The following is a 15,628-nucleotide window of genomic DNA, read 5'->3' on the forward strand; positions in this document are numbered from 1 at the left end:
GAGACCAGAAAGTAGTAGCAACTGCCCCAGTTCTTGGCCTTCTTCCAGTGCCTAAGGAAATTATTGGGGAAAACAAGAAGACCTTTATTAAACAGAACATTATATTTCCCAACCATACTTGTGCTAGGTGTTTTCAAACAAAGCACCTGAAAAAAATGTTGACCTCTTGAAAGCATCTCTGGTTACCACAAGGCTTATGCTGAGCCACGCTCTCCTTCCCAGCACTGCTCAAGGACCTGGTTGGGAGCCATGCTGTGGTGGTAGCCCATGGTGTGGGGAGGGTCTGCTTGCCAGTGCTCTCCTGTGTCATTTTGTCACACCCCCCCGATTGCTTTATTGTTTCAAATAAAGAGCTGTTTGAGCACTGTGGTAGAGACCAGTGTAAATTGGGGCCAATCTCTTGATATGTATTTCCCAATGAAATACAGCGGCTCCAAAGGAGTGTATGGTCTGTCAAGTAGACTCATCGCACCTCTCAGTGAGAGTCTCCACTGAGATATATGTCCTTGGGTGATGAGAAGGAGGTACTTGAGAGTAAGGGTACTTATTACTGTTATTTACTATTGTTTGGTGTCTGGAGCTGGTAAACTGTGATTGTAGTACACTTTCCTACCACAGGTTATTAAGCAGGGGGGGTGGGGACGGACCCAAAACACTCCACGTTGTGTTATAGCATGCACCTAGGCTCTTAAAATGGGAGTTTCTGTTCTGTCTCCAAGCCTCCTTCTTGTTGTAGGCAGAAGTGAGAGCTGTAACGCTAAGTGAATGGTATGTATTAAGTCTATACAATGGCTCTTTAAAAAATAATTACGTATAATACAAGAGGGAAACCACTTCATTCCTGTAAACGGCCACTTAAGATGTGGACAATAAGTAACTGTTATAAATAATCTGGTGTATCTGAGCTTTAGCAGTTAGGAGGAGTAAATCAGGGCTTTTTCCCCATTGTCTGCCGAGATGCATCAGAAATGGAGTTGGGAGGAAAGATTTCACTCAGAGTTGTGGCAAGGTGTTGGAAAGCCCGTGGGAGTGTGTAGGGGTCTCCTGCCCTCCCCTGTCTCTCTCGTGCATTTTGTTACACTTTCCTTGCACCACCCCTCCCTGTTCACAAGCATGTGCTGCTCTCCTGTGAAATGGAAGAGACTCCCTTAAGTCTCACTTGCCTCTTGTGAATAAGTGCAAGAACAACGCCCAGGGAATAAAGCCTCTGCCGGCAGAATTAACACATCTCCCAGATTGCTCATTGGGTATTGCCAGCCCTCTGCCTCCAACGGCTTTGCCTTTCCACCAGCGCTCCTCCACTCTCCCCTGCCCATTCATACCTGCTCCTCGCAGGCGAATCCAGCTGCTCTTTTGCTCTGTGCAAAGTCTGAGTGCCGGTGTTTAAATGCAGCTCCAGTTGCTAAGCCTCAGTGACTAGCGGAGCGCCTGGCTGGGGCTTGCGACTGAGTGAGGGCTGTGTCGCTTTAAGGCATGTGATACTTTCCCGAGCAGGGATGTATTGAAATAGGCTACGGTACTTACAGCATCGTATAGCAGCGTACGTACAGCTGCCTTACTCTGCACTGCCCGCGCCGGGGTGAGGCTGCTCTGTCGTTAAACATAAACTGCTCCTCATCCTTAAGTATCCTGGAAGCCGCGAATTATCTCAAGATCACTTCAAAGGTCTCTTCAAGCAGAAGGTGATGCTAGGAGATGATTTAAAGGTGAAAATGAGAAGGTTTCCACCCCTCAAACCTTGGCCACTTTTCTGACGGCAGAGTCCGAGAGCTCAGATGCCTTCTTTACTCTGGGAACAGGATTTGTAACGAAAGAGATTTTTTTTTTTCTTTTAATCCTGATAAAGAAGATTATTGGGAAGCTATTAAAAATCCCTTATTGTGATACAGATGGATTTAAAAAAGTGTTAGATCTTTCCAATGAACACTAATAGAGTGCTCTGCTCTTGGTTGGATTACTCAGGTAAGGAGCTTCTTTAGGATTTAAGATTCAGAAAGCAGATCTGTAACTCATGAGATAATAAGTGGAGGAATACTCACTGCTGTGCTTCTTATTAATAAGATGATCTGTGTGTAAAAGTGTGTATGTGACAGCAGTTTGCTGACAAGTGCATGAAGAAATGATTGTAAGAAATGCTGGTTTTGAGCAAAGGTGATTTAAAATAGTGTAGTTTGAGAAAGGTTTTTATAAAAAAAAAAAGGGGGGGAAGCAGAGAGCTAATAATAAAGCCTGAGTGGGTTAAGTCAGTCTGCTGTCCATGTGGTTAAGAACATGATGCCTGAGGAAAGACACAGCAGCGTTTAGCAGACTGTAGAAGTTTGGCTTTGCTTCGCTGTTTGGCTCGGGTTTTTAGAGTTTACTTTAAATAACCTGAGTACCTGAAATATCCCTATGAGAGAGTCACCTTTCCCTCTTACCTTGTTGTATAAAAAGCATGGGAGCACCAAATATGGCAAAAAGGCAATAATTCCTAAAGACACGGGAAGCCTGCTGGGAGCTCCCTGGTCTGAGGGGATTGAATCTATTTTGCAAGATAAATAGGTCTAAAAAGAGAGGAGAAAAAGTACACTGTATGCTGCAAAGTAAACAGTTGGAAATGAAATTAATTATATGCTAAGGAGTGCATCAAACACTCAGTACAGAGAGGAAGAGCCTCATGCTGATCAAAATAATGTTTTGGTATTTTCTATTAATTATATCTGTCAGTTTATGTGGTTCTTTTCAGTCAATTAGACTTAAAGCTTCCCAAAGAGTGTCTGCTGCTTTAAAATCAGGGGCCAAAAAAAAAAAAAAAATCATATATGCATGTATTTTATTATCACTATATTTCACTATATTAATATTGTTAATTTTCCTGCTGCAGTAATCCCCTGATATATCACATACAGACTTTTTATTTTTTAATTTTTGTTTAAGGACATGATTTTTCTAAGCGAGAGATTTATTCTTTCAAAGTGTGTCTTGCTCTGTGAAAATGATGTTCAGCTGATTGGATTATTAGATAGAAAATGGCATCATGTCATTGGCTGAATAAGGAGAGTGCCTGAAGTTTGATTAATTTGGCAATATGAAATGCAGCAGAAGGTGTTGTTAAGGGAACTGGACGATGTGTAGCGTAGCTGAGCCTTGCAAACCTCCCAATCCTTGCAGGCATTGAGAAAGAGCTGTTGAAGTTAAAAAGTCAGAGGGAAATGTAGCCAGTTAGTACAGGAATGAATACAAGTATGAATCCCCACAGCTGTCTGTATTGGATGGCCAAGTATGCCAGCATGAGGAGACAAAGAAATTGCTCTTTGCCTTTGCAATAGGAATATTTTTAAAATTTTGACACAATCTGCTTTGTGAAAAGATCAAATCTTCCATAGAAATTCAGTCTGGCCATACCCAGTCCCTTTACATGCAGACCTTGAATAAAAGGAAGGTGATTTAGTCTGGGAATTAGAATGTAATTCTGAGAAACAATTACTTTGTTTAGAAGAGAGAATCATGATTAAAAATTAATGCTTGCAAAAGTCAAAAACAGTGAACTGTCACTTTCTGGGTCAGTATTGGCCTTCCAGTCTTGGACGGAGTATTTTTGAAATGCATCTTGAACATCCGAGGATGTTGTTTGCCTATCTGTAATGTGTTTAAAGTAGTTTCGATACTGTCTGAACATCATGCTTTTTTAGCTGGCCAAGTGGTTTTTTATTTTTTCTAAATTCAACTATAGACCAGTGTGGGAATATTTTCCAGCCTTCTATTTACATTGGTGGGTTTTTTTGGTCCTCAGATCATTACAGTTTCATTTTTACCACTGAATTATTAAAGTTATCCAGGCTCCTGTGTTGACATCTTGTTACCTCAGCTGTCCTTTTTTGGACATGACCTTTGTTGTATGACAATTGCATCCTGCAGGGGGGAATAATAACCCGGAGACAAAAGACATTTAGCAAAAAGAGTAAAAAAGAAAAAAAAATTAAAAATACTGTTGTAATGGAAGCTGACTATTCTGTGTGCTGTAAGGCAACGGATAATAATGTCTGTCTAATATTTTGTTTAGAGAATGGCAGTGGTCTCTGCAATGTCCTGGGTCCTGTATTTGTGGATAAGTGCCTGTGCAATGCTGCTCTGTCAGGGGTCCCTGCATCACACTTTCCAGCAGCATCACCTGCACAGACCAGGTAGGACTGAGATCAGCTGTGGGATGCCATAAGATTGCAGGCTTTCTGCCTGTGCTCATGTCTGTCTTGATAAATGATTGAATAATCATAAAATCCATTTTATCATTTAACTTTTATGAGTTGCTTGCCTTTATATTGCACAGCATCTTTCTTGGGTCGGTCTAACATATATTGTGCTTTGTCAGTCTGATGTTGGAATATTCATCTAACAAGTTCCCAATGCAGAAATCCTGTTTTCAATAACCATTTAGCTTCTCTGTCTTTCTCTGTCCTTATTTCTACCTCCCCTTCTTCCCATTTTGTGTAGTTCTGGAGTGGGTGTATAACTCAGAAAGATGTTGTGGCAGCACAGGTTTGGATAACTTTGCTGTTATCTGACCCAAACTGGACATGGGTTTGTTACTTAAAATACTGGTGCTAAATCTCAATCATAGTCACTAGCATTTACTGGAGGTTGGGTGTTTGCTGTAGCATAAATGAGAGATGGTTATTCTAAAGTTCTCAAGTTTACCTCTGAGAATTGATGGGGTTGCAAAAGTGCAGATCAGAGAACTTGGGACTGTCTTTCAATGGAGTTAAATGCCTGTAAAGTCAGAATAAATCCCACAGGTTAGCGGTGCAGAATGCAGCTGACTTTGACTGTTGTGATCCACAGAGACTGTGCATTAGTAATTTTATTGTGTTTTTATTAATAGAAATGGATCACATAACTTTTTCAACTCTTAATTGCACTTTGAAGAATATGTGCCAGGTTAAAAATTGAGGAGTTGGCATATTCTAGCACAGTATTATCATCTGGTTAAAATTAGATCAGCCAAGAATGTTGCTTCACAAATTTGGATCCAAAGAAAGGTGGGAGATGTTTTAAGAGCTTTAGAAATGAAAGATGGAAAATGTTAACTCGGTGATGAATCATTTAGTAATGTGGTAACTAATACTTTAACAGTTTTTAATCTAATGGCATACCTTCAAAGATGGATGGTCTTGAACTGCAGGTCTTTAGCAACCTTAATGACTCAAAGTTTTCCCAACTACTTTCCTTGTCCAAAAGTCATAGGTATCGGCATTGTCTTGCTACTAAATATGCGTAGTATGAAGGAATAGACCTAAATCTGATAGAACAGCACTTGGTAGCTATGTTAGAGCATCAGATTAACTAATGGTGTTATGTTTACTAGCTGGCACTGTAATTTTGAGAGTATTTGAAGTTTGAGTGGCAAGGTTCGTATTTGGGACTTGCAGAGAAATGAACAAAATATTTATTACAACGCAATTGTAAGTAATGCTGCCAGTTATTTGAGTCTGTCCCCCAGTGAAGGAAATAGGGGAAAAACAGCCTGGCTAAACAGAAAGGTAAAAGGAAAATGTAATCTCATTTTGTAAAATCACTTGAAACAAGTGACATTATGAGAAAAAATGAGAGCTGGGCAGATCCAGAGCTCTGCAACATTTGCCTAAGTTTGAAAAATCACCTTTTTTATGAAGCAAGAACAGCAAGACACTGAATGCATACCAAGTGTTGGGGAAATGTGAAAAATGACAAAATCTTTCACTCAGAGATGTGATACAGATAGAGTGAAGGTTTTACAGCTGCCTCATCACCTACTTAGAAACAGCCAAGCTTTCCCTCCTGCGAGCCTTTCTCAGGCAGCTTCTCCGCACCCTACATGAATAAGATTGATGGTGTTCTGATCCCAGGCAGCCAATTTCAGTCTCTCAAGAAATAATCCACTACATTGACAGATGAGTGGAATTTGACATGATGTTCACCTCGGATTCAGATTGTGCTGCACCTGGGAAGTAGCAGCTAGTGAGTGTCCTTTAGGGAAACTATTAGATATTTTGGACAATTTCTGCTGTCACAACAGAAAATCAAGACAGTGTTTTTTATAAGGCTGTGAATTTGCAGTCTGCCAACTGAATGTGAAAGGTTGTACAAAAAAGGGACGGAAATATGTTAACTAGCAAACTGAGTGATTTTAATGTATTCAACTGCAGTCCCTGAGCACACCCTATTTTTCATATCTATAATATTAGGAATGCGTCATTTACTTTTAGTTAGTCACTGTGTAAGCAAGATTAAAATGTTCAGCCAAATAAAAATGAATAAAAAATGGGTGCAGATGAGCCAGTGCATAATTTCAGTAATTTAATGTTTGGTATATGAAATTTCAACTTATTGAATCATGGCAAATATAGCTGTAATCAATAGCATGCTCAGCATACCTTTTCTTTTGGTTTGTGATCTTCCATAGATAATGAGATGCTCTAAAATAAGAGATTTTGAGCTGCTTAACTCCATCGTGGGGCTACTCTGGTACAAGATAATTAAAAAAGCAGATTCCACCCCATCTCGTGCTTCTCATACTTGATGAATAGAAGAGTCTCACTGAGCACAGGAAGGTGCAGGTAAAAGATAAAATCCTCATGGAGTGTATTTAGCATAATAAACTTGAACTGAACTCAGTGGATTAGCACAGTGAATATACCTATCTGTACTACTGCAGTTAATCCAGTTTTGAAACACTGCAAGCCAAGGGCAATATATGAAAAGGTTAGGTTATCATCAGAGGTGTCTGAGCTTGTTCTATTCTTCTGAAACTTTCTTAAGCAAGTGTCTGAATGGGTTGAAATAGATTAGTGATTGCACATAGTGCATAGAAAAGTTTAAAGCATCCTTTCAGCATAGCATAATTTTTCAGTTTTATAATTCAGTACTTTTTTCAGTTAGATGACTTAGCAGAAGGTATGAACCTGAAAAGAAGTGTGATAAACTGCTTTACATGACAGTATTTGTAACTGACTGTAGCTTTACTTTCTGTGAAATGTTGGCAGGAGGGCACAGATCATAAGGGCATAGTAAATACTGCTTGAATATAAGATGTCTGGTGCTATATTATTTGTACCTGTTCATGAATTCTTTCTTGTCTCTAACACAATGAAAAGTTGAATGCCACTGTTACAGACCCTTAAGTACTGCTGGCTGTTCCTTTTGACTCTGATGGGTGAGGAGGGCAGGGTAGACTTTCATGTTTCTTCACTGGCATCTGGAGGAGACCTTTGGCGTAACTTAGCTGAACACCATTGCAGTATAATTCCCCTTGGGTAATACATATGGCTTTCTGCAGGGTTTTTTTTGACTATATTTCATTTACATGAAAATTATGTTAGGCAAAGGACGTATGAAAGCATTCACAGGAAATAACTTTATGTGGAAACAAATCTCGATTTTTTCCAACCATGTCATTTCTGTGTGATTTAATAAGAAACATGGTAATGAGAAGAATTCCACACCAGCTGTTTAATGCTTTAAGATACACACAGCTGTAGAGCTGTTGAATTGGCCTGAGGATTAGAGTGGACAGGTTGTGATTTGCAGAGTTAGCTGAGTGCCTGTGATAGTCCATTGATCATCTGATGGACGGCATTGACCCCACCCAGAGGTAAGAAGTAGACACTGGCGTTTGGCAAGACAGCAAGATAGTAACAAAGCAAAGGGTTCAAGTTTAAAAAAAATTAAAAAAAACCCCACCCTTTCAATCATGCAATTCTTAGCAAATTTTCTGTCTTTGCACGAATGAGGGATGCTTTGCTCCTGGTGAGGACCATCAGCTAGTACTGAATCACAGTGGACAACACCAGCTGCGTGTTCCTTAAAAATACAGGAAAGCACATTGGATTCACCTGCAAGTTCATGCAATAATTAGCTACACATCAAGGACGCTAGGTTAGTCTTGCATACAGTGTAAAGATGTGAGTGAGACACAAGCAGAAACATGTACTTACTGTAGCAATGCTGACATTTGCAAATATGTTAATTAAAAATAGGCCTGTTCAGAGGAAAAAATCATGGACTGAATCAAGACTGCAATCATATGTCTACTAAATGTGAAGTACCTTTTATTGTGGCAGTAGTTAATGATGTGCCCATTAAAAATCACCTCAAACTGATTATACCTTGTATTACAAAGAGGAAAATCGGTCTCAAAGCAATTCTACACAAACTAACAAGTAATATCAACCTAAGGATGCTCTGAGCACGTTTCTCATAGACAACATTTTGCAGAAACTTGAGTCTGTGGCTGTGAGCAAACAATTTCTTAGGTTTGATCTTAGCCTTCCCACTGATTTTTATAGCCTTGGGGAAACGTCATATTTTCACATTTCAAAAGATCTGTTATTTTCATATGCCCCATATATGTGGCTATTCAGTTCAAAACAGACTGGGAAGAATGTTGATCTGAATCTAATTCCTCAGGAAAGTGTAAATAAAATACGTGTCTTTACTTTGCAGAGCAATTGAGATTTGGAAGATGAATTCAACAGGATTTTTGCTCTTGGTGTTGATAGAAACAAGTATAGGACTGTATAGTTAACATAGGAATGTATACAGTTTCTGTGATTAGCAAGAATTATATGCTATTAATCATACTGTGTGAATGCAAACTGTTGCCTTCAGTACACAATATCCAAATTGCCATGCAACAACTTAGCCAGGATCCAGTAGATCATGTTGTGGACATGAAAGCTGGCAACTGATGTTTCTTGCTGTGTTAATTAAAATGAGCAGATTTATAAGCTCTAAGGCCTAATTTGGATCTCATTTACACCAGTGAATGCACAGAAGGCACCATATATATCCTGGTTTGTTCATGATCAGAAAAACCTGCTCACAATGAGCTATTCCTGTCATTCACTGGAAATCATCTCTCTTGTGATGCCTTTCCGTTATATACCTCTGGCCTTCACAGTCTGTTCTTGAAAATGTGAAACTACCAACTGCTAAGTAAAGAAGTCCAGGTTGGAGGTACTTACTCTGTTCCTGGTCACATAAAAAATACATTTGGATGTATGTGGACAAATGTATTTGTATGTATTTTGTGTAGGCAGAGAACTGGTGTAATGAAATCAACACTTAAGGATGAGGTAGGGTTTTTAGCAGCAAGATAGCATGAATTGCCTACTGTGCTTGTGTGACGCACTTGTTTACAGCAGCAGACTTTATCAGAAGTATTGCACTCTGTGTGTTTTTGTTTGGTTTTTTTTTTCTGAAAAATCAAACCTCAAAAAAAGAAACAACATGACTGTAGGGTGTGTTTGCAGCCAGAGAGGTAGCTTTGGTGTTTTTCCTGGGGTCTGTAAGCTGTTGGTTTAATGGGCTTCTGTCTCTCAGATAAAGGGGAAAGGGTAGGTAGGCATTGCGAAGGAGCAACCAGTACTCAATGGAGGGTCAAAGGCAAGAGGATGCCTCTCTTCTTCATTGGAGAAGGGTGTGTAGCTGCAAGGCTCACAGCTCAGTTGTAGGTGGAGGAAAGCTGTCACCAGTCACACTGCTGAATGTGACGCCTTGTTACTTCTGATCCAGGGAGATGAAGCAACCTGAGGGGGAGCAGGTGTTGCAGCTCGGTGGACTGTGAAGAACAGCATGGCCAAGGTGCGCGGTGGGGCACTGAGCACGCCGCTGTGCCTGGCACGGCTCCGTGGGAGCTGCTGGAAGCATGGCTGTGCTCCCTGCGATCGCCGTCACAACACACCTTGTGCCAAAGAGCAAAGGCAAGGTGTTAACAGCCGTATTTCAAGAGAAAGGACATGCTTCTTGCATGTGTGATTTGTGCTCTGTTTCAGTCCTCCCTGCCTTGTCCTTCCTTCCAGCTGTGCTCCTATCCCCATCCCGTGTCACTTCAGCCCTCCCTCAGGCCCCTCCGCGGGCAGCCACGCAGGCAGGTGTAAAGCACGTCCCTCCTTGCATGGCAGAAGCTGCTCTGGGGCAACAGGGACCACAAAACGCCTCTTGCTGCAATGGCCCTGGCAGCATCTTCTCCTCCCATGCCTGTGTGCTGAGCCTCCATCTCCAAGTGCAGCCTTGGGGCCCTGGAGAGTCATGAAGGGACCTTTCAGCACACTGCACTATTTGTAGCTCGCTGTCATGGTATTAATGACTGAGAATTCATACTGTGGTGGTTAAGTCCCAAGGAAAATCTGGCACCTACAAACATAAACCCCAAAGACAAACTACGTTGCTCTGTGCTCAAGTATTTCTGCTGATAACATCAGAAACCTGCCTTTAATGATTAGCCTACTTTAGTCCAAGGCTCATTTATATTTTAAAAGGCAATATCCAAGTGCATTTCCTCATAAGATAGATGTGTTTTCTCCCATTAAGTTTCATATGGTTTTATCCTATCCCGCCTATAATCTTTGTATTTCCTTTCGAATGTTTTATTTTCCACTCTGCTGGTGAAATCAACCTTTGCTGTGAGCAGGATTTATTTTCCTGATGGGATTCAGCATTTTTGCTATTTCCAGATGCTCTGTACAGAATACTTCTCTCTAGCTAAACTTATTTTTTTTTGTTTGCTTGGGAGCGGTGCTGGAGATTTCATTGTGCTCTAAGCAGGGACCACAAGGACTGCAGCACAGTTGGACTCTGATTTTATGAGAGTCAATGATGCACAATGAGGAATTGAGGGTGTAAATTAAGCTGAATGAAGTTACAAAGCCCTATGTATGTATCTGTGACTCATATTTCTATGCCTTATTTAGAAGATTGTTATCTGACATCTCTCTCTTGCCTTCTGTATTCCTTTCAGAACAACAGTTTTCCCCTTTGCAGTGGGTGGAGAAACCAGACCTGCCCTTCTTGAAAGGTCACTTCAGTGACAGCAGGTGCAGGATCACTGTTGCTATCATATGATAATCAATAATCATGTCATAGTATTCCATTGTAATCCTTATTTTACTTTGAGAAGAACACCTTTTCTTGGGGGCTGAATTGATGGCAGGAATGGAGGACCTTCCTGGTTTTTGGATGATGTGAAAGTGATTCCTTGAGAATCACCAGGTGAAGTGCAATACATGGACAATCTATTACCTGAGATGGCTGAATTTCCATCTACCAGGGTACTCTCATTGTGGTGCCTCGTGCTTGAGCTACAAGTAATCTGGGAATAGTCTGCTCTGCACTAGCAGCTCCCACCACCAGTCACATGTGCTGGGTGCTTTTTAAAATTATGCATAAATACTACTTCTATGAGCTGGGAAGTTTTACTTGTGTATCATGCACCTCATGTCTCACTAAATCAATAGGCAATTAAAAAGCAGCTTAAATGGTGATCATTATCTCTTGATTATTAGGAGAGCTGCTATTTCAGATAAAAATATGCATTTAATCCGTGTTCATGCATGATCCAAAACTCCTATTGAATTAATTTTGTTTTCTGTAGATGACAAATATGAATTGAGAGCCTTCACTGAATCTACTAAACACAATGAGCGAAAATCACTTCTGTAGTTAACTTGTGTGCAAGTGAAAGTTATATTAATGGAGAACTTGGTCAGAAAACACCTATGAACATAAGTGTAAGTTTATTGGAAAGGGGGGAACGTGAAATTGTCATTTCCTATGTTGTAAATAATGTCAGCAGCCAACAGGCTCTGTAGATCAGCCTGAGTGCAGGCAAGAGCCTTGGGATCTTAACTGCACACACTCTGATAAAACTTTTATCTTCTTTAGTGTACTCATTAATGCTCTTCAAAAATGCTGTTAAATATTTCTGGCAAGCAAAGCTTCAGTGTAATTTTACTGTATTGTTAAGGATTTATTAATTATAATCTTTTCTTGCAGAGTCTATTTATATTTGATCATGACATTATTTGGTTGCCAAAACAATCTAGAGTTAATTGTGTTTAGTTAAGTGGTTCGGAGCAAGCAAGGATAGTTTATTTGGAAAATCGGTTTCATTGATTTATGTTTATTTTTTAAAAGAACATGAATAAATGAAGGAAACCTGTTGTTCAGCAGCTTTTTCCCCTATATGCTGCCCAGGAATCATCAGTAACACAGTTGTGAGTTTGAACAGACCAAAGATGAAAAAGTATCTGTATTTTATATATTTGCCTATACAAACCTATTAAGAAGTAAATGTTCATATTCTGAATCATTTTGATTTCAAATAAAACCTAAAACCAAGCAGAAATGAGATCAAGTAGCATTGAAACTAACAGTAAGGTAGTGTTCAGAACAATGCATTTTGAAAAATGCATTTCAGAGAAAAACAGCTTCACTTCACATTTAGCTAAAGGTGCTTTGGATAAGGAAGGTACAATAAATTACACTAAAACATGACTGGTTAAATATTTTCTATAATAATTATATTAATACAATATATAGTTTTTGTATTTCTATGATATAGTAATTTCTATGTTTTCTATCCTGTGTTTTAAATCAGCTAATTCTACAGTTCAGAAGCTTTTGAACACCAGCCTATTTTGTGTTTCGATGCTAAAATCAGAACTGAGTGGAGAGTTCTGAGGACTTAAAGTTTTTTTTTGAGGAATCAATTTCCTAGGTTGAAACTGTAATTTAAAAAAAAATAGTGGTTTGATTTCTTTGTGCATTCCTTGTTTCTGCCTTGATATTCTTCACGGGGGTAGGGGAATATTATTTGCATGATGTTTCTGTTATCCCAGCAGCTACCTAAAGCAAGTCATCATCCTGTTAAATGAATAAATCCTGTCTGGAAGCATATATTCAGATATGCTAGTGACTGCCTCTTTCCCCTAAAAAAATCAAGACCTCACAGACTTCAAACACAAGGAAGGTCTTGTGTGTCCTTCTAGCTGGTACCAGCTCTTGTTTTGGTTTGCAGCAGCACTGAACTTAAAGGAGGTCTAGTGTTTCCAGAAGTTGCCTCTTTCCCCAAATCTCTGCTGTTTTAATAAAAGGTATTTCCATTAGTTTATAGATTTAAGCAAGATTTTTTAGATAGAGCTACACTAACACTGTTTGCTGTTAATATCATTAGCTCGTGAAGTCCCTCTTCTTGGTTACTTGCATGGGATGCTTTCAAATTTGGGTGGTCAGTCAGCCAGAAGTCACTATTGTGCATTAAAACAAAAACTCAAGAGATGAGTTGAAGATTACAGAGGTTTTTGAGTTTGTAATTGTTTCAGTGTGCCAGGGCAGGACCTGGCAGAGAATGATTGTGTCTAAGCCAGCCCCCACATCTGTAGTGTAGCTATTTCTGTAGTAATATCATATTTTTGTGAGGTTTTAAAATGCAGCTGCTTTTTATTTTTCCCCAGGTAACTAGAAACTGTCTTTCCATGGCTGAAACCTCAGCGCTTTCTCCATTAAGTTAGCTGCCTTGGTGGTGTTTATCTTAACCTTGTTTTGAGTTTCTCCAACAAATAGATGACTCCTTTAGTCCTAATTTAGTTTCTCTTGGTATTTCTATTATCTCTTTCTAGTTGGCAGGCAAGGAAATCAGATGTGCATCAAATGAAACCATTTGTCATGGATTAGTGCACGCAAATGCCTTGGTGACAGCAATAGACAAAAGCTGGTGAGTGTCTGAATGCTAACTTTGGAAAAGAAAATTAACAAGAGAAAAACACCAGTGGTAGCAGTCCCTAAATTAGTTTATTCAATGCCTAAGAGCAAGACAACACTCTTCTGTCCTCTCCCTTGCCATTTTTTTTTCTTACTGAAATCTTAAGACATTAGGGTAATGCACAGCAAACCCTGCTAAGTGGAGAAGTGTCCATGAGAGCTTCTGGCTTTCCCAGGGCTACACAATGTCAGGACCTTCCCTCTGTCTATTAAAACTCATCTATACCCACAGCAGAGGAGAGGGATGGGACTCATAGCTAGGCAGAAGTAGAGAAGACCATTGGTGATACTCCAGCGTGCATACCCCGGTCTGTCACAGCACACTGGGAGTCAGAGGAGCTGCCAGGCAGGATACATCCCACCTCGACATGATTCTATTCAGTATCTTCCTCAGTGTCTTGGTTGGAAATGTTTTGCATTTCCCTTTTCCCCCGAGGACAGAATTGGGTAATTGTTTAATGCTGATCTCCTACTGTTGATAACACACTGAACTGAATGGGTTGACAGTGGTTATTAGATACTTATCTCATGCTTGTGGTTGTTACTCTGGTTTCTTTGAGCCTGGTTGGACTCTTTTGAACCCTAAAAGGTAAGTGTGGGCTCTGATGAGTTCCCCACTTGAAGGATGGTGTGAGGAAGAGCTCTAGACACAGTTGTGGGAGGAGAACTTTGAGATGCCCTGATTAGGAGCAGGCTGTGGACAACGAGCATCCTGTGCACATTTGCATGTTGTATTTCCATCCCTCCCAAACCACCCTTAGGAGAGTGCTAGAGACAGAGGCTGTAATTTAGTGGAAGGTCCACAACGTAGCCAGATTACCTGCTGTTTTCTGTAGGTTTTTACCCCACTTCAATCTTTTTTCCACAGTTTAGTCTATTTCTAAATTTGTCTCCCTTCCTTTAAATAAGTCTCCTGTACTTTCTTTTAAATCTTTCTTTATGTAAGCTCTTATGGCTCTCACTTTTAGAAAACACTCTCTGAACCTCCTCCTCTTAAAGTCAATGCACCTTGATGTGGTGTTTGAGCAACAAAATGCTACTTGATTTCATCCCAATTAGAACACCACTGACATTTTTATGAAGTAAATAGTTTCAAACATTTGGAAAGGATCAAAATGGAGCTATTTAATCAAAAGATTTGAAAGGCTAAAATACATTTTCCACTTTCTGCTATTGACACCATATTTTAAGTGTTTCCTAACAAAAACTGTGGAAAATATAAATTACAACCTTTTCACCCACATGAAAAATTATTTCTGTTGATCAGAATTTTCCAATAGGAAAAATTTCACAGGTACTTTGTGCCTGTCTCTGCAGCAGACAGTACCTTGCCTTGCATAAAATCATAGTGGTTTCTCATTTTTATTTCCCCTTTCTTCCCTTATGCTTTGGTTTTCTGTATTTGTACTGGAACCAGACCTTCATCCCTTATAACCCCAAAGTTTCTCCCTGTTTTGATGCTGTAGTGTAGTCAACACACCTTGTTGAGGTCATGATACTACAGACGTAAGCATGTTGGTCAGACGGGGTGATGCGGGCTCTGGAAAGCAAACTCTTGACTGAGCAGGACCAGTTCTGAAAATGAACAAATGCTGGTGATAAAAATAGGTGCAAATTAAAGGGAAAAGGTTTCTGCTTTCAGTGTGAAACATTTGATGGTTTCCCCTAGTAAAACTGTTCCTTGATGTTTTAGCTTGTATTTGAATTGGCTTTGAGCTGCCTGTTGCTGTGTGATGTTCTGTGATGACGTACCACAAGCAGTGTGGTATCAAGTGGTTCTTTTGTACCAGTCATACCTTCTCTGATGTTCAAGCTATGCAAGTCTCTACTAAACCCTGTTCCTACCTAAACTGAATTATTTGCTTATGTTCTTTTTTTTTTTTCTAGCCTATCAAAGGAAAAGATGTAATCTGTAGTGTTTAGAGGTGGAAACAAACTACAAAGCAGTATGGTGTTTACAGTGGAGTCCTTCTGATGAGGATTGTATGTCTTTAGTATGCTGCTCCCTGTATCTGAGGGGATGTGCTCTTTAACAGGTGAGAAGAGATTATCCCTTAGTCCTGACAGAATCTAT

The 15,628-nt window shown here is 39.8% G+C and overlaps 1 protein-coding gene across 1 annotated transcript in view; it reads left to right on the forward strand.

Moving 5' to 3' along the window:
- The window catches only part of TAFA1 (TAFA chemokine like family member 1), a 328,857-nt gene that overhangs the window by 107,563 nt on the left and 205,666 nt on the right, over window positions 1-15,628 (forward strand). Inside the window, exon 7 of the mRNA XM_068409198.1 lies at window positions 4,043-4,163. Within this exon, the coding sequence (XP_068265299.1) occupies window positions 4,046-4,163 (118 nt within the window). The 5' untranslated portion in view covers window positions 4,043-4,045. The remainder of the gene's footprint in view (window positions 1-4,042; window positions 4,164-15,628) is intronic.

The sequence above is a fragment of the Nyctibius grandis genome, chromosome 10 (assembly GCF_013368605.1).
Source record: "Nyctibius grandis isolate bNycGra1 chromosome 10, bNycGra1.pri, whole genome shotgun sequence".
In the NCBI taxonomy this organism is placed as follows: Eukaryota; Metazoa; Chordata; class Aves; order Nyctibiiformes; family Nyctibiidae; genus Nyctibius; species Nyctibius grandis.